We start from the raw sequence: 25,082 nt of genomic DNA on the forward strand, positions 1-25,082 counted from the left end.
GATGCAAATGTGATGGCTGACGTAAGGTTGAAGCAAGCCTTGCATGAGAAACGCAGTTTGCATAGTTTAATATAATTTAATATCTACCCATGGCGAGCTAAGCATCTGTCTCTAATTCCACAGCCACAGTCCTTTCAAAGTCACTGTCGCTGGACGTACACTTCTTGGAGAGACGAAACTGTCCAGCGCCTGGCAAGCTATAGCATTTGTTAACCGGGGGCCCCTTCCATCCCAACATGCTGCTTTTCCAGGGTTCTAGCTCCAGGGGAAGGACAATGGGCAAGTCAATCAGGCCGGATCACCCTGGGGCGAGGGGCACCTAACAGGCAGGTCTGCAGTGACATGGACACAAGGGGTAATTGGGCTGCACAGAGAAGGCCACTTACTCTCTCGGCTTTTGCCCTGTTTTTCAGAAAGGCTTTAGTGGAGGAGAAAGAATGGAGGAAGTGAATAGCAAATATTTCAATATAGCCACCAACCTTCCCCATCTGATGCTGGGGATCAGTCCTTGCAAAGGCGGCATGGGGCAAGCTATAGGCCTCCATCAGGGATCCAGGTTTTCTTTGTTCTCACTCCGCCTGCTTTCCTTGCTGGGGAAAAGCAGCCATGCCTCATTTGCAGAAAAGCATCCTGTCCCTGGTTTGGTCTTATCTATACCATGTGCTACAAACTGATGTTATACAGGGTGGAGGCCACAATGGGCTTCCTAGTACAGCCACCATCTGAAGACAGAAGCAGAGGCCAATGATGACATCTTTGGGAAACTTGACCAGCGGGACTGCGCAGGTGTATCCGATGTTTGGACATGGCAACAAGATGCTGTCATCTATGAAGTTCACACTCAAGAACAGGGCAGCTGAGTTACAAAAATAAATCATACCAACAAATCACTACCTAGTGTTTTACGTAAGCTTATGATTTTTGTGTTGGGCTGCATCCATCATTATCTGTGGGCCAAAGGTTGAACTTGCCCGAACTTGTCTTTAAGAGATTAGAGTTCCTCAATAGAAATGCTATGTATGGCCTACAGTGCCTTGTGGTAACTGGTGTTGCAGTAACTGGTGTTCTCCTTCAGTGTGCTCTCTGGTAGGTTCTGCCTCTGGGAACAGCCACATTCTGGCTTTCAGGGTAAACAAGAGACAGAACAAACACATGGAGCAGAAGTGACTTGCCCACCATCACTTGAGATGTGGCTTGGAAGGCTGAGAGATCAGCAGGTCCTGCCAGCTCCGACTTTCCCAGAGAGGCCCAGCTCCTATTGCCCTCTTCAAGCCTCAGCTCAGAGCCACATAAACAACCACATTCAGACTGAGTCAGTCTCCCCAGTCAAGGGACAGCATTACACAATCAAGTGGCCCTGACACCTGAGAAGGGTGAAGAGGTGGAGGTACAGGGAGGGGAGGCCCAGGTGACTTTTCCAAGATAGCAGGTCACATGATTTGCAGACCTTGCAAATGAGGCTGAAGGGCCTCAGCTCCCACTGTCCCCTGGGCACACAAAGGCCATCTCATTCATTTCAAGTCTTTGTGTTTGCTGGTCCCTCAACCTGAATTACTTCTCCTTCCTTCCTTTGGATAACTCTTTACTACATTTATTTATTTATCTATCTATCTATTTATTCACTTTTGGGGGTACCACAGCATATAAGTGGAGGGTGAGGGCACAATTTTCGGAAGCCGGTTCTGTGGGTTCAGGACAACAGAACTCAGACTGTCAGTCTTGGTGACAAGCATTACATGCAGAGCCATCTTGCCAGCCCTTTCAATGTGCCTTTTCACTTGAATCATTAATTCACTTTTCACTTGAATCATTCTTACCTGGCTTTTGGGATTCTGCTTGGAGGCGTCTTTGAACCTCTATTTCCTCCTGTGATAAAGAGAATAGCAGCAGTCCCTGTCATGCAGAGGTACCATGAGGATAAATACTTAGGTCCTGGACATGGAGAGCCATACTCACCATTACCCTCCTCTGTGACCCCAGGATCTAGCCAGAGGCAACAACTGGCTGCAAGTTATTGTTCCTGCCATCCCCATTAGGCCTGTACTTGGTGCTTGCTCACTAACCCTCTTGCATTGTTCAAACTAATGTACACACCCAGCAGGGGCTCTCAGCCCTCCTCCTGAGGGCCCCTGTGTCTACATGATGTGTCTTCCATGTGAGCAGCACACAAGGCAAATGGAGGGTGAGCACAGGATGCTCTCTCCTCTACTCAGAAGGAGACTCAGAGGCACTGTGTAACTCATTTGTCTTCCGACATTTTATGACCTCCATTCCCTCTGTGTGCTTTCCACAGATGCTAGAGTTTTGTTTGTTCGCTGTTTGTTTGTTATGTGTGCATGTTTAAACCGTAAAGACAATCCAGGGCTGCAAGGATGGCTCCGTGGTTGAGAGCACTTGCTACTCTTCCAGAAGACTAAAGTTTGGTTCTCAGCACCCATGCTGGGCAACTCACAACTTCCTGAAACCTCAGCTGGCCTCCAAGGGCACCTGTACACGCACAGCAGACACATACCCAGACCTATCCCTAAAAGCTAACATAAACATAAAAAGACAAAGGGTTATATCTAAAGCATATCAAAGCCAAAGGTTATAATATAGAGTAGAAAATTAAAGTGGACCCATGTGGGCTCATTAAAACAAAAGAGGGATAGGCCAAGGAAGAATCAGGTGACCCATGGACTTAGGGTTCAAATCATAACCTTGTAAAATAAACTACTGGTGGGTCAAGGAGAAAAAGACACAGCACTTCCAAAAGCCAGTGTATTTTGAACAACAGTCTGTACATTCAATTCCAGGGAAGGACCTTTACACTAGGTATTAGCTCCTTTCTGCCCTAAGTTCTTTGTGTGTGTATAAATCTCTGCATGGTGGTGGGTGAGCGCATATATGTACACAGGTGTGCATGCAGAAGTCAGAGGCCACCTCAAGTGCTGTCCTCAGACTCTTCTCCTTTCAAACAGTTTCTCACTACACCAACTTCACCAAGCTCACTGCTAGGCCAGCTGGCCAGCAAGCTCCAGGGAGCCGCCCACTCAGCCTCCCATCTCAGCAGCACTGGGACTATTGTTGGCTTTCTTACATGGTTGAACTCAGGTCCTCCAGGTTGCCAGCACTTTTCCAACTGAGCCATTTCCCCAGCCCTTTCTTAAGTTCTCTGTATGTGGCTTTTGTGGAGTTCTGGAACTGAACTGAAGGTATATTGCTACTTATAGAATTAATGTGGTTTTTGTTTGTTTGTTTTTCTTAAGGATTTTTTTCTATTGCTGCTGTTTCATTTTTTAAGCAGGTTTTATTTTATTTTTTTTTCACCTGCCCACCTTCCTCACTCCCTCTCTCCTGTAACTTTGCAGTCCAGTACCAGATTTATAGACACGTGCCACTACCACAGAAACTTATCAGTTTAAAAGTAATTAATGTCCAGCAAATCTGGATTTCAAGAAACTTCATAAGGAAATCCTGGCTGTGGTCTACAGGCTTAATTCAACTCTAGTTTAAAAGGTTTGCTAACACCTCACAGGAACTTTGTCAGCCTAACCAGGAAAAGACAGGATATGGTAGTTACTGGTTGGGGATGGGGGCAGAAATAGGAGCAAACACAGGCAGGTCTCAGCTGTGATGTTTTTATCATGAGAACCTTCCCATCACATTGCAGGTCAGTAGGAGGCTAAAGATGGACAGTAGTATATAGCTAATGTGGGACACAAGCACCTAAGTCCAATTAGAGCACACATAGAACAATCCCTAAGTGAGCCATCAACTTCTAGTAACAGAGGAATGGGCAGCAGGCGAGCTGATGGAGGACACTCATCTCTAGGTGAAGAGTTTTAACTGGAAAACTAAAACTAGACCTACCCTATGACCCAGCTACTCCACATCTCAGTGTTTACCCAACATCAGCACATCAGAGACACTTGCCCATCCATGTCAACTGCAGCCCTGTTCACAGCAGCGAAGGAATGGAACCGGTCTACGTCCATCAATAGAAGAATGGATGAGGAAAATGTGGTGTACACACACAAGGGAATTTTTCAACCAAAAAGAATGAAGTTCTGTCATTTGCAGGAAAATGTGCATAAGTAGACATCATCATGTTAAGTGAACTGCGTCCCAGAAAGACAAATATCCTATGTTTTCTCTAATTTGTAGGTCCTAGACCTTATAGATATACAAAACTGCATTTGTACCAATGATATGAAAGTAGACACAGAACCACCTGGAGGACTTAGGGGACACTGAGGAAGGAGCGGGGGAGGAAGGGAGGGTACAGAGGTATGGGGAGATATGCCCAAAGTACATTGCATATCTGCATACACACACAGTTACTTATGTATCTGTACATGAACAATAACAACAATAATAAAGAGGTTTGACTACAGGTTTCTGCTGCTTGGTAGCAAGGGACTTGGTGTCTTTAGGTTGGGATTTCTTTGTCACGAACATTCTAGAAGGTGACTATGAAACACCAGCAGCCCACCATCACCACATGTGGGCCTGTGAGTCTGCTAGCTAAGCCACCAGAGCTCACTCTCAGCAAAGGGCAGAGGTCTGGACAAGGTTCATGGCTAGCCCATCTCACACAGCACACATCCCCACATGTATGGCCCTGGATACTGCCTTCAATGGGAGCACTGATGATCAGCAATGAATCCTTCAAGCTGCATAGGCTGGGATTTGTTTGGGAGGGTAGCTCTAACTGATATCCTAAGAAGACCTGTCATTCCTTTTATTTTCCAGAGAAGCCGAAAAGTTTTCAAGGAAGAGGACACTACTTTTAATTTTATTATTGACACCCCCGCTGTGTGTGTGTGTGTGTGTGTGAATGTCAATGTGTCCATGTTATATAGCATGGGAATATGGAGGCCAAACTGTTGGGAGTCAGTTCTCTCCTTCCACCATAGATATCACAGGTACCGAACTCAGCTCATCAGGCTTAGTAGCAAGCAACTCCACCCTCTGAACCATCCTGCTGGCCCTGAGGAGGATACTTGAAAGAGGCCTTCCTATGAAGGAGACCTCACCACCACCTCAGAAAGTACACTGGTGTTTCCAAACACATGCTTTAAGGGGCTCTTGTAACATGATTCTTCAAGCCCATGCCCAGAAGTTGTCAGCATGCCAACAGCGCCCTCCCTAGGAAGCGGGGGCCACGGTGCTGTGTCTACAGAAGTGTCTGTGCTCTAAATTGGTGATTCTAACTTTATGTGCATGCAACCCTCCCCAAAAGGGACATCTGCAAATGTCTCTAGACACTTGGATGTCATAACTAGAGGAACATCTTACCAGCATCTAGTGGGTAGAAAGCAAGGAGGCTGCCGACAGTGCATACTATGACAATTAGCTGACGTAAAATGCCACAGTGCCGAAGCTCAGGCACTCTAATGCAGGTCTGCCAGGCTTGGGCAGAGACGGCACTGAGACATTATACAGAAGTGCCTGGCTGGGGAGATAGATGGCTCCGTGGCCAAAGTACTTGCTGTGCTAGAGTGCAGATCTGAGCATGGGTCCTAGAACCTGCATAAAACCAGATGCAATAGCACACGTGTGGGCCCAGCACTCCTGTGGTGAGACATAGAGTGTGATGGGAGGCAAAGAATCCTGGAGAATTCCTGGTAGCTTTCAGCCGGCCAGCCTGGTAAACGCAGCAGTGAACAAGAAACTATGTCTCAAAGCAGGTGGAAAGTGAAGCCTGAGACCCTAGACTGTCCCTTACTTGCACATGTGGGGGCATGTGTTCACAATGAAGGGAAAGTAGCTTAATACCTGGGTACACAGCCTGTAAATCAGAAGTGGCACCTGTCACACAGCAACCAATATGAACACTTATATAATATTTACTACATGCCTAACAGTATTCTAAACGTCTCCTTTTATGTGACTCAAGTAGTCTCAAAACTACCTATCTGACAGATGTTCTTCCAAACCCCATTGTACAGATGAAGAAATTGAGGCATAGGACCTTGCCCAAGGTCCACAGTTACCAAAAATATGTGGAATATCAACCAGGTAGTCTACTAGAGTCCATGTTCTCCTTAGAACAACTTGATACAAATGGTGAATTAATGGGAGGGGAGACATGCGCATGGGCTAAAACATACATTGCACATATAAAAATCAAACACAGGGCTTCTCTTCACTATGTCTTCAAACTGACGAGGGAGCCAGCATCCTTGGTAGGCCAGGAAGAGAGCTGGCACATGAGGATTCTGCTTGCCAAATTACTCTTTCACCAAGATCCAAAGCCAGTGTTCAGAGAAGACAGACCACCCAGAACACTCAAGGACAGTGGTCCCCAACCTCTATCAATTCATTTTTGTCTTCCAAAGACTAAGATTTGTGGCCTAGGTGATAAGTTACACTGTCAGTCAAAGCTTTGTTTTGACTGTAATCTAGCCTGGAAGTATAACATAGTGGAGGAGCGAGAAGCTAGTGAAAAACACCTTTTTACGGTTTGGGTTTTGTGTGCATAAGTGTGGGAGGGAATGGAAATTTTGAGGAAAAAAATTAAAGCACATAAAATCATCATTTTTTTAGAACCATTTATGGTCCCCCAAATCACTTTGTCAGTTTCGAAACATACAAAAATATCTCCTCCTTGGCTTGCTTGTGGCAAGATCACATTTGAGATACGGGCACTAGAGATCATTCAGACAATAATAACACATTTATAATGTATTTATTTTTAAATACTGTTAGAAATGGAACCACAGGCTTCCAAAGGAAAGAATTTATACTCTTGGGGGGTGTGTCTGTGAAGCAGGCACAATTCATACTAAAAACCTCTTGCTATTCCAAACCAGCGTGGTTTTGTTTAGCTTTCTGTTTGCCTTTGAACTTAGTCACGATTAATTACCAACAGAGAGTGACCGTAAGGCAGAGGGTGGTACAGGAAGAAGAGTCAATGCACATCAGTTTTACTGTATAAATATGGGGTGCCTCAGTTTCTCTAGATTACTTTCTGATGTCCCTTCCTGGTGGCCTTTAGCTCTTCTACAAGCAGCAGAATCAGTGACCCGAGCTTTGGGGCAGGGGGAGTCACACACATTTTCTCTTTAAACAAATAAATGTCGCTATTTCTGTTCATAATGTTTGGCTTGGCGTTCATTTTTGTCTGACATTAATTCAGCCACTCCAGCTTTCTCGAGGTTTTTTCCCCCCGCATGTGTGCATTTTCCTGTGTGTGCAGGTACGAATGTGTATGGGGGGCATGTGTATCTGTGTGCATGTGGAAGCTAGGGGACAGTCGCGAGTGTTATCAGGAACACCATCCCACTTTCTTAGAGACAGCATCTCTCCCTGGCCTGGAGTTCACCAATGAGGTTAGACTGGCTGGCCATCAGGAGGACCCAAGGGTCCTTCCATCTCTGCCTCCCAGCACAGGCTGCATTTTTACTTGGGTTCCAAGTGTCCAAGTCAGGTCTTCATATTTACAAGGCCAAGTGATAATCTGACCAGTCAAACCCCAATCCTTTGTTTTGGTTTGAAACAGGTTCTAGCTGTCTTGCCCAGGCTGGCTTCCTACTCCTGAGCTCAAACAGTCCTCCTGCCTCAGGTTCCTGAGTAGGCACCATCATGTCTGCACTTCTGACCTGGAACTTTCCCACACCCAGAGATAGGGAAGGGACTGTCAACATGAGTCTCAGGCCAAGCAGCCATGATGAATGAGATGGCCATCTTCTTGGACAGCACTGGGATGGCGAGCACAAACGCCCTTACACAGACTGGAGGGTCAGAAACCAACTCATATGAAGTTGGCCAAGCCCAGCAGGTGCATACAGCTCAAGTGGCAGGACAGGCAGGCTGTTAGGATTTCAATCTGAAATCTCCTCAACAGGCCGTTTGAACATTGAGTCTCTAGTCTGGAACATGATTGTGAAGGCTGCGGACCCGTTAGGAGCTGGCCGGAGTGGTAGACATAGGTTACTACAAGTGAGCCTTTAAAGATTCTATCTGCCCTGGTTCCTGTCTGGTGTCATGCTCCCTGCCATGATGGCTGAAATCACAAGCCAAATGACCTTTGCATTTGTTGATGACTTCTGTCCTTATAGCAACAAGAAAAGTCAACATCAAAGTCAGGGAGGCAGGAAACATTGCCAATGCTGCTTATACTATGCTCCACTTTTCAGTGCCTCCCTAGAAACAATAAGTAAGTTCCCAAATAATAAAAACAGAGATCTGAAGGGTCTGTTGGCTCTTGGCAAGGAACAGCCAAGCTGTCAAGCCTGCGCCATGATTCCTGAACTAAAGGCCTGAAGGTAGCCTCCTCTGCACACTGCAAAGGGTCAAAACACCAAGTCCTACATTTGCATTTCTAGCAGAAGCAAATGAGATTTGTTTTTCCTGCGACTGGATTTTAATCCAAGATTTTAACATAGCAAGAATTAACAAGTGCTGGACCCTTCTCATGCTAAGGCCTTTGAGGCTATGATGTCTTAACTTTTCAGAGTGGTCAGTCATTTTCACAACATTAGACACTGGATGCTTGACAAAAAGCAGCTGGAGGGGACACAGTGGCTGCTTTAGAATCACTTGCAACTCTGCACAGCTCTGTGGCCAGACACTTGACTGCTGAGAGTGTGCCTTGTGCTGTTCTCTGAAGAGCATCTTCGTCTCCTGGGCACTCCAAAGGACAATCACATGCCTCTCCAGGGACTTTGCCATATCAGGACTGGTGTTAGATTCAACCCATTGTCTTTCTGCTTTTTCTCCACTGACTGACGGATGGACCGACAACACTTTGCAGGATCGTTGTCCAGGATTTTGCCTCCTTGGCCAATTTCCTGCTTGTATTGATCACCTTTACTGTGTAGATACCTGACTAATCTTTGTGTTGCTGACATTGTATCTTCTTGTTGTGTTGAGTGCACTTATGAATTCAGAAGTGATTTTCCTCATTCTCTTCCAGTTTGAATGTCTTTTCTTTCTTTTCCTTACCCAAGTTTTCTCCTTAGAACTTCCCAGTTCTGTGTTGGATAAAAATGACAAAAAGGGGAGCTGTGCCTGTCCTAGCTCATTCTCTTTCACCATTGGGTGATGGAGACTTTTAAATATATGGCCTTTATTATGTTAAGGGAAATTCCTTCTATTCCTCATTTAGTAAGCTTGCGTTCATTTATATACTATTATACAAAGAGATGGATTGAAGTCCACATTTTGGCATGTGGATATCCAATGAGTCCAGAATCATATTAAATTGGATATATAAAGCTATAGATCAAAAATCAATTTTTCATATATATATATGTCAATTTTTATACTCTGTTCTGTCCCATTACCCATTATCTATTTGTCTATCTCTATGCCATAACATACTATCTTTATAATGATTACCCTACCTAATAAAATAAATATTATATGGTATAAATCTTGCAATTAAGAATATACTAGCTTTACTTATCTAAAGTCCTCTGAATTTCCTTGGGGATTTTGAAATCATTTTGTCGATTGCAGCAAAAACATCTGCTGAAAATTGTATTAGGATGATGTCAAAACTATAGATCAATTTGTGAAGAATGCTTGTCTTGATACTCAGTTTCTTCAGCCATAAACATTGCATACTTTTCTGTTGATTTAACTATTTTTAGGGTTCTGTTTTATTTCCTTTTGGGTTGTAAGCTGTTCTGTATTGTACTTTAATAAGTTTAGGGTATATAGTACTATGATTAACTTATCAAATTTAACTTATCCAATTTAACATTCAAGGAATATGATACCTTTGGCATACGGCATAGAAAACCTCACAGCATTAAATGTACCCTTTCCTGGGACTAATTCTATTGTTGTCTTATATTTTATTTATGTATATATTATAAACCCCATAACACAGGATTATTCTTATTTAAACCCAATCTTTGAAAGATACTTTAAAAGAAAAAAATCCTTATGTACAGCCTCATGTTACACAGGGTATTTCAATTAAAGACACGCACATATGAAAGTGGCCCCATATGACTCTCGTGCTCAGTGACACCATGGCCAAGCTAGCTTTTATAAGTACAATCTATGATGTTAGCATAATGATGAAATAACCTAACACATGTCTCAGAACACATCCGCCTTCATAAGCGATGCCCAACAGTATTCAACAATGTTCTTATTGGTCTAATCGTTCCTTTGTGTGGACCCATATTCTCATTCTGTCTCCACAACTTCCTTTAGCGATGGCTAAGGGTAAAGATGGCTCAGGGTAAAGCTTGCCATGCAAACCTGGTGATCTGAGTCCAAACCCTGGAATCCATGTAAATGTAAAGGAAGACAGTCAGCAATACAAAGTTGTTCTCTGACCCCCACATGTACACTGTGCTAAGTGTATCCACAAGCACACATTACACACACACACACAAAAAAAAAAAAAACTAACAAAAATTTAAAAAGAATTTCCTTTAATAACATTGTTTTTGAGACAGTCTTACTACATAACCTAAGATGAACTTGAACCCTCCCACTCAGCCTCCCAAATGCTGAGGTTACAGACTTCTGTGACCATGCCCAGCTTTCTCCAATAATTCCAATAGGGGAATGAGATACATCATTTGTACATTTTAAAGCGTATTTCTTCCATCTTCATTTTGCTTGGTATAAAACCCTACACTCACATTCTTTATTCTTTCAATACTTTAAAAATGTTACTATGCCAGGAGACAGTAATCTCATCCTTAAAGTTGTGCCTGTGTGTGTGTAATATGACCTTCTTATTTTTCTAGAGACTTTAAATTCTCCACTTTACCATTATCCTTGAGCAGTTTGATTATGATTGGTCCCATTTTCCTCACATTGCTAGTACTTAAAATTCAGTGATATTGTTGGTTGACAGTTTGTATCCATCTGGAAAACTTCCCATTATTTCTTCAGTCATTTCTCCTGTCTCCCCCACCCTCTCTCCTTCTGATACCCTGACTGCACATTGGCCTTGCCTGAAATTACTGATGCTCTGTCTATCCATTTGACATTCTTTTTTCCTGTGTTTCATTTTGCAGAAATTTTTCTCATCATGTCTTTAAGTTCACTCAAGTTGTCTTCTGTAATGTTGAAGCTGTGTTTGATCCTATCCACTGTAATTTTTAACTGCCATTGTTATCTCAAGAAGTTTGACTCAGGTATTTTCTATTACATATCTCCCAGGCCTCTGCTGATATTTCCGAACATATGGAACATCACTTTGGTGGATTTCAGTATCTTTGCTTTCAAACTCTAAAGTGCAAGCTCATTCTGAGTTGTTTATCATTGACTACCTTCCTCATATGGAGAATGACTCGTTTCTGTTTCTGTGCACACTTGGTAGCCGCTCAATTAAATGCTAGCCAGCTTGGGCTTTACCCCATTAGTGCTGAGTATTCTCAGATTTCTATACTCTTTTATTTCAGTGCCTAGGACTAAACTAGAGCTGTTTACATGCCAGGCAAGTGCTCTGACAATGAGCAAGCCCCACAGCTCAACAGACTTCTACTTTTGAGCTTTATACTAGGATATAGTTGAGTTTTAAGAAGCCAGTTGGATCCTTTTGGGGCACAGTCTGGGGTGACGTAAGCCCCAACACTGAGGCAAGAGTTTTCTAGGTCTTCTATGGTACCTTTTAAATTGAGTTTTCAAGTCCAGCTGCTTTGTTTCCTAAGCTGCAGATGTTTTGCTCACAGGTATGTACTGGCCAGTACAAGCTGCAGCCACAGAGCGCCCTGCTGAGGAGATCAGAGCTCTGAGCTCCTCCTGGGGAGTCCTGTGTTCTGTGTCCCTCCAAGAAGCTCTGAGCTCCTCCTGGAAAGCCCTGTCCTCTCTGACCCTCAGTCTCAGACCCTTGCCACTCTGGTCTCCTCCAGCGTCCAACAGGCACTGCCTTGAGTCCATTCAGGGAAGGAAACAATCCCAGGACAGGAAGCTGGGGACTCTTAGTAGAGACTTGGAAACAGGTTCGTTGGTTTCTGATCAATCAGGGATCCCTGTCTTTCACTCCCTAAAATCCAAGAATTTCACCAACACTGGTCATAAGTTCTCAGGGCACTTGGGTTCTGTTCCAGTGAGAGGGTAAATCTAGCTCCAGCTATTTATCTTTCCTTGTTGTTGTTTTTTGTTTGTTTGTTTGTTTTCGAGACAGGGTTTCTCTGTGTAGTTTTGGTGCCTGTCCTGGATCTCACTCTGTAGACCAAGCTGGCCTTGAACTCACAGAGATCCACCTGGCTCTGCCTCCCAAGTGCTGGGATTAAAGGTTTGCACCACTACCACCCGGCCTCCAGAGGTTCCTCTTAACTGGAAACAAGTTTGCTTCTGTTGTTGTGGTTGTTTGTCTTATGTTAATGGACTGCAATCTCCCGGTCATCCTCTTGCTGGTGGGCTCTTAGGGCATTTCCAGCTTGCGGGTATCATAAACCAAAGGCTGTGAACATTGTTACTTGTATGTTTTAGTGCACATATATTTGTTTCTCCTGGGTAAGGAACCAGAAGAACCAGAAGACAATAGGCAGGTCGCAGAAAGACAGGTGTGGCTTGAATATATACTGCTGGGGTTTCATCAAAGTGACTCTCACTTTCAGGTTCTGCAGCAAAAACATCGAAGTTCTGACAGCTCCTGTCTGGGAACACTTGTGCTGTCAGAGTTTTTATTTTAGCAACCATGGTGGTGATACCTCAAGATTTTAAAACATATTCATCCAGGAACAAACGTTTCTCACCAAACAGCTTTGCATACACTTATTGACCAATTGGGTGTGCTCTCATATGGGCTTTCTAGTCAATACTTCACCCATTTTTCAATTTTTATTTTGTATGTGTGTGCATGCATGTGCACACACAACAACACACAAGTAGAGATCAGAGGACAGCCTCTGGGAGTCAGAGTCAGAGCTCTCCCTCCACTGTAAGATCCAGATGTCCATTCTCCCTGCCGTGATAAGATCCAAGGAGCACACTCAGGACACTGGGCTTACACAGCAAATGCTTTTACCTGCCCTGCCATCTACCCTCCCTGTTTTATCCATTTTTAAACTGGCTTGCTTAACTCTTCTTAACGATCAACAGGGCTTCTTTGTGTATTCCAAATACAAATCTTCCACCAAACACACTATGGTGACTATCTTCACCTCAATTATATTTTGGCTGTTTACAGTGTGTTTTGATTTTCCTAAGTCTTCAACTTCAGTACAGTATAACCCTTCTCTCCTTTCTGTGTCTGTTTCTTCATTTGCTTCTACATTCTAAGAAGATGCTCTGCCACTGAGCCATATCCCCAGGTCTGTAGGTTTTGTTAAAGTGTTTGTCTGCCTCAAATCGATAAAATGACCTCCTACATTTGCTGCTGGAAACGTTCATTGTCTAAAGCATCAGTAATATCAGAAGGCTTTGGAAATTGAAAACGTTTTGCCCTTCCGCAGGCTTTCTGCTCAGCCTCCAACCAGGAGACAAGCCAGAGAGGAATTTGAAGTCTGTGGCTGCACATCCTTCTGATTCAGTGCTGCCTATGACTTATCATACGGTCCCCTACTTGCATCAAGACCTGCTTATCAGTTAGCAAAGCAAACATTTGACTTCCCTCCCTCACTCTGTAGCGTCTCTGTTCTGTTTGTGTGGAAGTCTCTATAAACACCAGGCTGCAGTGTGGCCCCCTTGGCAGGCAGCCCTGGCAGTGAGTGTCTATTTCCTTCTTCTAGTCACCATCACTTTCTACATTTTCTACAGTAAATGAGAAATGTTAATTGAAAAAATAAACTTAAAAATCACGAGCCACTGAAATTGATTACATTTCCACGTCTAGATGCTGAAAGACACAGGATTTGGGGATAGCAGAAGGCTCAGTTGATAGATAAAGTGCTCGCTACATGGGCCGGAGGACCCAAGTTTGCACACCGCACCTGTGTCAAAAGCTGGGCATGGTGGCACATGTTTGTAACCCTGCTGCTGGGGAGTTAGAGACAAGAGAATCCTGGGGCCTCAGTGGCCAGACAACTTAGCCAAAACAGAAACAGACAGACAGAGTCCCTGTCTCAAAATAACAACAACAACAATAATAATAATGTAGATGAGGAGCAACCATCAAGGTTAACCTCTAGCCTCCAAACACAAATGCTCATGCACACTTGTCCTCCATGCTTACACAAATAAATACATTTAACATAAAATGACACTATTCCATAGTTTTCCTGGATAGTTTGTCTTGGTCATGCTTTTGCTCTTGGTCTCATCTTCTTCACAAATGAAGGCACAAGAAAAATAAATAAATAAATAAACAAACAAACAAATAAATAAATAAAACACCCACAACAACAAAACCCCTACCATCCTCTGCCAAGTCTCACCAATTACTCCCCGAGACTAGAGGGTCAGCGGGTGAGTGGTCCTCTGTGGGGCTGTTAATCCTGCCGGAATAGGCGGCCTTCTGGATAGAAACATCTGGAAAGCGCTACTTACGTTCTGCACCGAGTCCCCTCAGCCTGTATTATTATTATATAGGACAGTTCTAAAGAGATGTAACCAGTCACCCGAGCAGCGCTGAGATGTGCATAGTTTACTTGACAGCATTTACAAATTATGTCTCTTGGTTGGAATAACTTACACTGGAAACGCTTCCATATGCTGAAGTTGGACACATCACAGTAAGAAGAAAAGAGAGCCTTCGAGTAGCCAGCTTCCATATACACACTGTAATACATGGAGATTAATAATGTTGCCCCTAAAGACCTGACCTTAGATGGGCTTCAAGAGAAGCAATTTTACCACAGAACAATGGGTCAGTAAGAATTTAATTATGAATGTATTTACGTAATGAAAGCAACTGGACAGCAATTATAAATCTCATTTTAACCAAAAACTACATGACTTTTTCTCTCAATTCCTTTCTGTTCTTTCATGTCCCAAGAAGAGGCAATTTCCACCTTCAAATTCCAAAAATACATGTGTGTGTGAGCACACATGTGTGTGTGTTCCTGTGTATTCTTGTACCCATGTGTGCCCCATGTATGTGTAGGGAAGAGGAAAAGCTCAGGTTGTTCTCAGTCACCACCCACCATTTTTTCTTTTTTGAAACAAGCTTTCTCACTGATGTGGAGCTCCCCAAGTGGACTGTGATGGCTGACCAGAGAGCCCCAGGCATCCTCCTGTTTCCGTCTATCAATGGTGGGATTACAAAGGTGTGCCATCACTCCTGGATTTTTAAATATGGGCCCTACGGATTAAACTCAAGAATCCCACTGAATGACCTATGTCCTGAGTCCCAGTTCATTCCTTTACATCCTGAATGTAGAGCAGAGGTTAGCAAACTTTGGCCCACCAGCCAAATCCAGCTCACCACCTATTTTTGTAAATAAAGCTTTACTGGCACACAGCCATGGCAATTCCTATCTACTCTGCCTCTGGCTTCTCCCGACCAACCAGAGTTAAATAACTGTGACAGAAAGCAGGGTCCAGAAAAACTTAAAGTATTCTCCACAATGCTTTATGGACAGTGTTGCAGGCTCAGTTAACGAGCATTTCCTTAGCCTTGTCAATTTATAGACAGTGTTGCGGGCTCAGTTAACAAGCATTTCCTCAGTCTGCCTCTTGCAGGCCTAAGTGGAGGCTACTCCTGCCAGCCCCGCTTTTATTGCCAGGTTTTTGGGGATCCCCAGGATGACAGCCACAGTTGCACAAAACTCTTAACAAAACATTGAAAAGCAACCTACCACCCAAGGAAGCCCTAAGCGCTTTCTTTTCTTGGCCAAATGGCAAGAACCTTGGCAGCCAAGACACATGTGTTTATTATGTGCAGCAACTGTTCTGAAATGTCTTTCCCTCGAGTGAAGAAATCTATAAATGGCAGGGGGCGGGTTTAAACCTAGCCTTCAATGGCAAAGTTCTTAATAATGTTTTGACAAGGAGGTACTGTATACCAAGATATGATACTGTTTCCCTTAGTGTTTTAAATTCAACTCATAAACCTTTCTTTTTCCATTATCGGTAAAAAGAAAACCTTTGAGAAAGATGAGGGGGATGGTCAAGATGGCTCAGCAGGTAAAGGTTTTTTCTACCAAGCTTGATGTCCTGAGTTCATTTCCCAGGACCAATGCAATGGAAGGAGAGAAATGGCTTTCATAAGTTGTCCTCTGAACTCCACATGTGCCCCTTGGCATGCATTACACACAACACACCTAACACCACACACACACACACACACACACACACACAATTTTTTGTGTATTATTTTTTGTTTTTTATATCCCAACCCTCCCACCTCCCCTCTTCCCTCAACCCCCCATCCACTCTTCTTCCTCTGTTTCTCTTCAGAAAGGGACAGGCAGGCCTCCCACGGAGACCAGACACGGTTATCAAGTTACAGTGATCTATTAAGGATGAGGCAATCTGGTAGGAGAAACAGGTCCCCAAAGCAGGCAACAGAGTCAGAGACGGCCCGTGCTCTCACTGTTGGGAGTCCCACGAGAGGACCAAGCTACACAGTTGTAACACAGACGCAGAGTGCCTAGGTCCACCCATGCAGGCTCCTGGTGGGTCCATATGAGCCCAGGTTAGCCGGTGCTGGGGATTTTCTTGGGGTTGTCTTGATCCCTCTGGCTTCTACAATCCTTCCTCCCCTCTTCCTCAGGATTCCCCAAGTTCTGCCTAATGTCTGGCTGTGGGTCTCTGCATCTGTTTCCATCGGTAGCTAGGTGAAGCCTCTCTGATGACAGTTGGACTCACACTAAATGAAATTTAATTAAAAAAAATTTTTTTAAGAAAAATGAAGGTAACATCTATTTGGGAACCTTTCACCCTGAGACTCAATACATGTAACATTCAGGTTATTTTGAAAGACAAGGAGAGAGAGCAAAATAATTGGATTACTTATAAAATATTTTTAACTGTGACTGCATATTTGAGCATCAACAAGAACAAACAGAACACTGTTAGGGCAAGTCAACTCTTAGTCCCAATAATATCAAACATTAATAATTGATGGCACAATAATATTTTTAACAACCTTCTACTTATTAAAACTGTGACTGGAGATGAGACAACAGAGTGAGAGGTTATTGATTTTCAAACCAATCTGGCAAAATGAAGTTTGGACCTTGGCCTGGCCCCAACCATTCCATTAGTTAGTCACTCAACAAGCATTGCATTGAGCACCTACTAAGCCAGGCTCCACTCTAGAGGTGAGCAGGGTGTGAGAACACATTCATGGAGCTGTCTTGCAGTGGGGGAACAAGAGAGACTTCTACTGGTTCAGAAAAACAGAACATAAGCCCTGGGTCTAAAAGAAACTAGATATGTCGGACGAGAACCCCCAACACTGCTGGGGGAGGGTGAAACCCTTCACACGTTCTTTCCTTTCTCAGTCCGTTTTTGCTTCTGAACTTCGCCGGTGCAAAGCCCACTTCAATACAAACAGCTACTCTCCTCTCAAGACCCAGGCAGCAGACATGGCCTTGAGGTACTCTGTCCAAGTGTCTCGTGTCTGTTTCTCAGGAGCCCCCGATGCATGGCCAGGCAGCACCAAGCTGGCTCACGTCCCAGGGCAAAGTTCTCCATGAAGTGGGCGGAAATTAAGGGGAGTGAGTTCTTCGTGTCCTGGGGGCCTAGAAAGCTGGCCTCTGCGGACCAAATCCAGGGCTCCTGTCAATTGTCTAGCTCAGTGGTTCTCACCCTTCCTAATGCTTCAACCCTTTAATACAGGTCCTCAAGTTATGGGGACCCCCAACCATAAAATTATTTTGTTGCTACTTCGTAACAATAATGTTGCTACTGTTACGAATCATAATGCAAATATCTCACATGCAGGATACCTAATTGCAATCTCTGTGGAAGAATCGGTCCACGCTCCCCCAAAGGGGTCACAACTCACAAGTTGAGAACCATTGTCTAGACTAATTCAAAGGGAAGCACCAATGGGATGGGAGGACAAAACATCGGGTTTCCTTCCCAGAGCCCTCACCAGCGGTAGAGACTGGGGCCCTCTATGGGTGATCACAGCTCCCTATGGAGAGGGCGGTGTCCTCTCACATCAGTTAGCTTCTCTAATCTTCACCTGCCTATGGCCTTGAAGGTGTGCTTCCCCACAGGCCCCAGCTCTGGCAAGTGCTCCCCACTCCTGAGTGGGACCTCTGCTTGCCAGCCTTGGCTGTGCTGTCCCACTCAACTCGAGGGACACAGGCTGCAAAGCCAACTCTGCTCTCAGATCAGAGACTGACTCTGAGCACCGGCTTCAGATCTGAGTTCCAGGAACTTGGAAAAGATGGAGAAATCTGCCGAATATTCCAGAATCGGGCGTCTACTCGGAATCAACTGGGACTAACCTCCAACAAGGATAAGAGAAGTGGCCATGGTGGCCCCGCCCCATCCGGCAGAGAAGCACAATGGTTCTGAGCGGCCAGGACTTACCTTTCTGTGTTCAGTAGAGGGCTGCGCGCAAACAAGCTGAGAACCAAGCATCAGGAGGGCGCCCAGCACACTAGGGAGGAAAAAGAGCAACAGGCAGCGCTGTGAGTCTGTCCGTCTGTCCGGCAGCACCGAGAGGAAGCTGGCATCACCAGCTCATTACTGGAAGTGGGGGTCGAGCCACCCTGGGTCCTGACCCAGAGAAGACATGGAAGAGGAAGCAGCCCCATGCAGGGGAAAGTCATGACAAATGTGCAATCAAATCCCAGACCTACTACCTCCCAGCAGGGCCTGCAGGTCTGAGATAACTTCTAGGAGCCTCAGTCTTCCCCTTTTTAAAATGGGAATAATAATAGGTGCTGGCTCAAAGGTGTGGAGGATAAGATAACAGCCACCACCCCTCACACAGAACACCTGACAGCCACCACCCCTCACATGGTACACAGTGCATGCCAGTGTGTGCCGGGTTAGCAGAGTAACAAGATCAGCCCCCTCCCCCAATAGCCCAGGCTTGCTTTAGAGCCCTGTTCTGCCCATCTGGAGCCCTTGCGGTATCACAGGGGATTAGCTTCCCTAAGCCCCACTGTCCCCAGCCCTGATGAGGACTTGTCATCAAGTAAAGATACAGATGTTGATTTATTCATTTATGTATGTATGTATGTATGTATGTATGTATGTATGTATGTATGTATGTATGATGTATGTATGTATGATGTATGTATGTATTTATTTTGGTCTGGCCTAGCAGCATTGAAAAGCAGTATGAAGCCGTGGCTACACATACATCTATGCATGGATCCCAATGCTGATGTTCCTGCCTGCATGATCCTGGGCAAGCTAATATCTCTAAATGATAAATATTCTCATCTTCTGTGAGGATCATGGAACACTGTGGTGGTCTGAAAGAAAATGGCCTCCAAAGAGAGAGGCACTATTAGGAGGTAATGCCTTGTTGAAGTAGGTGTGGCCTTGTTTGAGGAAGTGTATCATTGTGGAGGTGGGCTTTGAGGTCTCGTATATTCTCAAGCCAGCAAGGCAGTTCACCTCCGGTTGCCTTCACAGGATACAGAACTCTCAGCTCCTTCTCCAGCACCACGTCTGTCTGCACACTGCCATGTCCCACCATGATGGTAGTGGACTAAACCTCTGAAAATATAAGCCACTTCAATGAAAGGTTTTCCTTTATGAGAGTTGCCATGGTCATGGTGTCTCTTCACAGCAACAGAACAGTAACTGAGACAAACAAGACAGAGGGGAAAAAATATGTGGCTAGCAAGTCTGAGGAGAAACAAGTAATACCAGGGCTGGAGAGACGGCTCAGTCAGTCTAGTGCTTGTCATTAAGCACAGGGGCTGACTGTCATCCCCTGAACACACATTTTAACAAGAAGTCAGGTGGAGTGGTGAGCACTTGTAATCCCAGTGTTGGGGAGGCAGAGGCAGGAGGGGCCCTGGGGCTCCATGGCCAGCCAACCTAATGTGGGTACTCAGTGACTTCCAAAGCCAGTATGCAACCTTGTCTTTAAAAAAAAAAAAAATACAGTACAGTACCCAAGGAATAACACCTAACACTATTCTGGCCTTCACCCATGTACTGTGTACACACACACGAGAATTTTATTTCCAGAGTCCGAGTTTCTAATTAACAATGCCATTATTCTGAGCATTCCTGGATCACTGCATCTTCTGAATATGTTTTAGTGCTTAACCATGAAGGCAGTTAAATTATGCAGCAATTCCTAACCTTTTTGAGGCCTCCATCACTGAGGGGTGAAAAAAAAAAAAAAAAAAAAAAACCCACCACTCTGTGGGGCTACAGATGAGGAGAACACAGTGGCATCTGGGAGCCAAGGGTACAGAGTTAGAGGAGGGCTCCATCCCTCTATAAGCATCCAGTATGCCACCAGGCCAACTGAATTATATGAGCATTTACTATTAAAGTATGAAAAGTGGATTTATTACTTGCTGAGCATCTAGCTAGACCCCTGTGACCCAGTAGGATTTCCCACGGTGGCCACATGTTCTAGCTGCACCATCCAATGCATAAACAAATCTACTTCAGTGGTTCTCAACCTGTGAGTCTCCACCTCTTTGGGGGTCAAATGACTCCTTCATCGGGGTTGCCTAAGACCATCCAAAAACATAGATATTTACAATACAATTCATAACAGTAGCAAAAATAACAAAAAACATTATGGTTGTGATTACCACAACATAAAGGGTCACAGTGTCAGGAGGGTTGAGAACCACTGCTCTACACTATTTGGCACCCACAAGGCTTATAGTAAAGAACAGGTCGCAATGGCAATGTTACAGAGTCTACAATTAACTCTAAAAAATATTTACTAAAACAACAACAACAAAAAGTATTCATCAATCGAAAACATCCCAAACACACTTTCTCTTCAACTTTTGATTTTGTTTGTTTCGCGTTTTAAGAAATATTTTTTAGGATAGTGCTTGTTCTAGGTAGCCCCAGCTGGTCTGGCACTCCCTGTGTAGTCTAGGTTAGCTTTGAATTCTCACAAATCCTTCGCCCTTGGCTCAGTCCCTTCTGGGTAATACTGGCAACATCTCTAAGCCACAAATACTTTCATCTTCTGTGAGGATCACAAAGCATGAAGACAGGCGCAAAGATTCCAATCCTGGTTAAATCAGAGAAAATAAATTTAAGAACCTGGGGCTGGGGAGATGGCTCGCTGGGAAAGCACCTGAGGTGTGAGCAAGAAGACCCAAGTAGGTCTCCAGGACCCTTGGAAAAAAGCAGCACAGTGACAAAGACTATTTTTTGTCTTTTTCCCCCCTTTTATTTAAAATATTCTTTCTCACATAATCTATCCCCTCCCCCTCCTCCTCCCAGTCCCTCCCCACTGTCCCTCTCATCTGGATCAACTCCCTTTCTGTCTCTCCTTAGAAAAGAACAGGCTTCAAAGGGATAACAATAAAATATAATAAGATAAAACAAAAACTATCACATCAAATAGGACAGGACAAACCAAGAGAAGGAACAGAGCCCAAGAAAAGGCACAAGAATTGGAGACCTATTCATTTGCACGCTCAGGAATCCGATAAAAACACTAAACTAAAAACTGTAACATATATGCAGAGGAACTGGTGCATACCCGTGCAGACCTGTGCAGGCCTTCTGCATGCTGCCTCAGTTTCTGTGAGTTCATATGAGCTCTGCTCATCTTGATTTAGAGGACCTTGCTTTCATGGTGTCCTCCATCCCCTCTGGCTCTTACACATTTTCTGCCTCCTCTTTCAAGGATTTTCCTGAGCTCTGTGGGGAGGGATTTGGTGAAGGCATCCATTTAGGGCTGAGAGTTCCAAGGTCTCTCACTCTCTGCATAATGTCTGGCTGTGAGTCTCTGCATTTGTGCCCATCTGCTGCAGGAGGAAGCTCTGATGGTGGCTGAATAAGGCACAGATCTATGAGTATAGCAGAATGTCATTAGGAGTCATTTTATCACTGGTTATTTTTTCTTTTCTTCTTTCAAACCAGTATCACTTGGTTTTATCCTAGGTCCTGGGTTATCTAGTCTCTGATTCTTCATCATCCAAGCAGTGTTGGGTATGGGTTCTATCCCGTGGAGTGGCCTTTAGTCAAATCAGACATTAGTTGATTACTCCCACAGCTTTGTGCCACCACTGCATGAGCACATCTTGTAGACAGAATACCATTATAGATCCAAAAGTTTGTGGCTGGGTTGGTGTTTACATTTCTCTTTTGGTAGAATGCAGAGTACCTTCCTGTACCAAAGCTTCTAGAACATAGGAGTGGGTGAGGGCTCTCTGTAGGCACCAGCTGGACTTCTCCATACTCAATGAGTTGTGTGGGTGTTGTCTTCAGCAATGGGCCTTGCTGTCAGTTTGTGGAGAACAACCTGTAGTCTTGGCAACAGCCTGCGTTGTTTGGGATTCCTGTGGGATCCCTTTGGCCAACAACTCAATAAGATGTAACCCAATCCCAGTAGTGGAAGCTTCATTTGGTGAGAAGAGATAGCCAGTTGGGGCTCTGTCCCCCCCATTATTTGATGATTTCATTTAGATCACCTTCATATATGTACATATATTTAGGAAGTTTCTACTATATTAGATTTCCATACACTTCTCAAATGCCCCTTAATTTTAGCTGTCTCTCCCTGTATTCCCTCCCTTAACCCCTGCTCCTCACACTTGATCCTTCTAGCCTTCCCATCCATCCATAATTATCTATTCTACTTACCTTTCCTTAGGAGATCTATCAGTTCTCTCTAGTCTCTTACTCTATACCTACCCTCCGCGGTTCTATGGATTATGGCTTGGTTATCATTGACTTAACAGCTAATATCCACAGGTAAGCAAATGCATATCATACTTGCCTTTCTGGGTCTGGGATACCTCACTCAGAATGATTTTTTTTTCTAGTTCCATATATTTGCCTGCAAATTTCATGATGTCATTCTATTAATGACTAAGTAATACTCCATTGTGTAAACATGATATCCACAGCACTCATTCATCTTTTGAGGGACATCTAAGTTGCATTGAATTTCTTGTTATTATGAATAGATCAATAATGAACATGGTTGAGCGAGTGTCTCTGTGGCAGGATGCTAAGAGTGGCATAGCTGGATCTTGAGGAAGATCGATTCCCATCTTCCTGAAAAATCACCACACTGATTTCCACAGCAGCTGTACAAGTTGGCACTTCCACCAGCAACAGATGAGTGTCCCCCTTACTCCACATCCTCACCAGCATAAGCTGTCACTTGTCTTGTTGCTCTTAGCCATTCTAACTAGTATAAGTTAAAATCTCAAAGTAGTTTTGATTTCCCTGATGGCTAAGGATGTTGAATATTTCTTTAAGTGATTCTCAGTCATTTGAGTTCCTCTTTTGAGAATTCTCTGTTTAGATCTGCACCCCATTACTTAAATGGGTTATTTGTTTTCTTGGGATCTAGTTACTTGAGTTCTTTACATATTTTGGATATTAGTCGTCTATCAGATGTGTAGTTGGAAAAAAATACCCCATTTTGAAGGCTGAGTGGCACGAACTTGTAATTCTAGTCCTAGGAAGGTAGAGGCAGAAGAGTCCGGGGACTTTGCAGATAGCCAGCCTAGCCTAAATGGCCATCTCTGGCCCAGTGAGAATCCCTATCAAAATAAGGCAAGCAGTTCCTAAGCAATGACACCCCTATACCCCCCCACACACACACATAAATACACAAAATGAAACTTCTGTTAAAACAGCACTGGGCCACAAAAGCTCCCAAGCTGTGCTGCAGTGATGGGGGTAACATCTCAAGATTGGCTCTCAGACAGTGGAGGAAGATGGTACTGTCTACTTCTACGCCCTAGATTCAGCTTATCCTAGAAATCAAAAACACACATCTCAGCCTAGGAGCACACACCCCTAGGTCTCATGACCTTGACTAATTGCCCTCTCTTCCATGCCTCAGTTGCCAAATCTGTAAAATGGGGATAATATAGCCTGTCCAGGCCACCTCAAGTGAGTTAATGCTTAGGAGCACACACTTTGAACCTGTGCCTGCAAATCAGGACAATTTCTAACACAGCCTGGCACTGTTCACTCTTTTCAAAAGAAAACCAGATTGGTGTGGTTTCATTACAAAAACAAATAGCAGCTCTATAAATGTGTCATACCTCAGTCCCTCAGAGCCCTTGGCTCACACAGTGGCCACATACTTGTAGTGCCAACAGGAGCAGTTCTGCATAACCACTGGTTCCATTGAAGCATTCAAGGGGGACAGTACAGGAGAGAAGGACATTCATTTTCCTGTCTCAGAAGAACTTAACTTCAAGGTGCCTGTGAATTCCACCTCTTCCCTCAGCTGCTCAGGTCTCTGCTTAGAGCTTTTGTCTCCCGTGAGACTTTGTAGTTACTGTGTAGAACCACTCCATCTTCCAGCCAAGACCATTTCTGTTCCCTCAAATGACTTGTAACATTTACATGTCTCTCTCTTCCCATTAGAAAGTATCAACAGATCTGGAGAGAGCGAAGGGAACAAAGTGTTTACCACACAAGCACCGACCTGAGGTCAATCCCTAGAACCCACATTAAAAGGGCCAGGGTGATAGCTCTCCCTTGGAATGCCAGAGCACTAGGGAGGCCGGGCAGACCAGTTCCTGGGACTTAGTGGCCAGCGAGCCTAGCCTACTCAGTGGGCTCCAGGCCAGGGAGAAACACTTTCCAAAAAAAAAACAAAAAAAACAAAAACAAAAACAAAACTGAATTAAAAAAAGATAGATGGCATCTGCAGAATAATACCAGAGGTATCCTCTGGCCTCTACACACATATAAATCAAGTGTACACATACATGCACCTCCACACACATACATACACTTCTAGACACATACATATACTTCCAGATATATACATGCACCTCCACACACTTACATGCACCTCCACACACATACATACACCTCCACACACATACCTGTATCTCCAGACACATAATACACTTCCAGACACATACATGCACCTCCACACACATGCATACAAACACATTCACAGATTATAGCATGAAAATGGAATGGGGCATTGATTTTCTCTTTGTCTTATCCCCAGTACTTAGCAGAGTACCTATGATACTGAAAGTGATTGATACACTTAATTAATGTTTAATGTACTGAATTAATGAATGGTGCCTGGAACTGGTGAGTGATGCTCCCCTATCTATATGAACTCTGAAATTTTAGACAAATTAAACTCATGGGAATGAACAGATTTTAAAATGTCCAAAATA

At 44.2% G+C, this 25,082-nt stretch overlaps 1 protein-coding gene across 1 annotated transcript in view; it reads right to left on the reverse strand.

Moving 5' to 3' along the window:
- The window catches only part of Thsd4 (thrombospondin type 1 domain containing 4), a 564,519-nt gene that overhangs the window by 506,754 nt on the left and 32,683 nt on the right, over positions 1 to 25,082 (reverse strand). The window contains exon 3 of the mRNA XM_036194378.1: positions 18,334 to 18,403. Coding sequence (XP_036050271.1) covers positions 18,334 to 18,403 — 70 coding nt within the window. The remainder of the gene's footprint in view (positions 1 to 18,333; positions 18,404 to 25,082) is intronic.

The sequence above is a fragment of the Onychomys torridus genome, chromosome 7 (genome assembly GCF_903995425.1).
Source record: "Onychomys torridus chromosome 7, mOncTor1.1, whole genome shotgun sequence".
Classification (NCBI taxonomy): domain Eukaryota; kingdom Metazoa; phylum Chordata; class Mammalia; order Rodentia; family Cricetidae; genus Onychomys; species Onychomys torridus.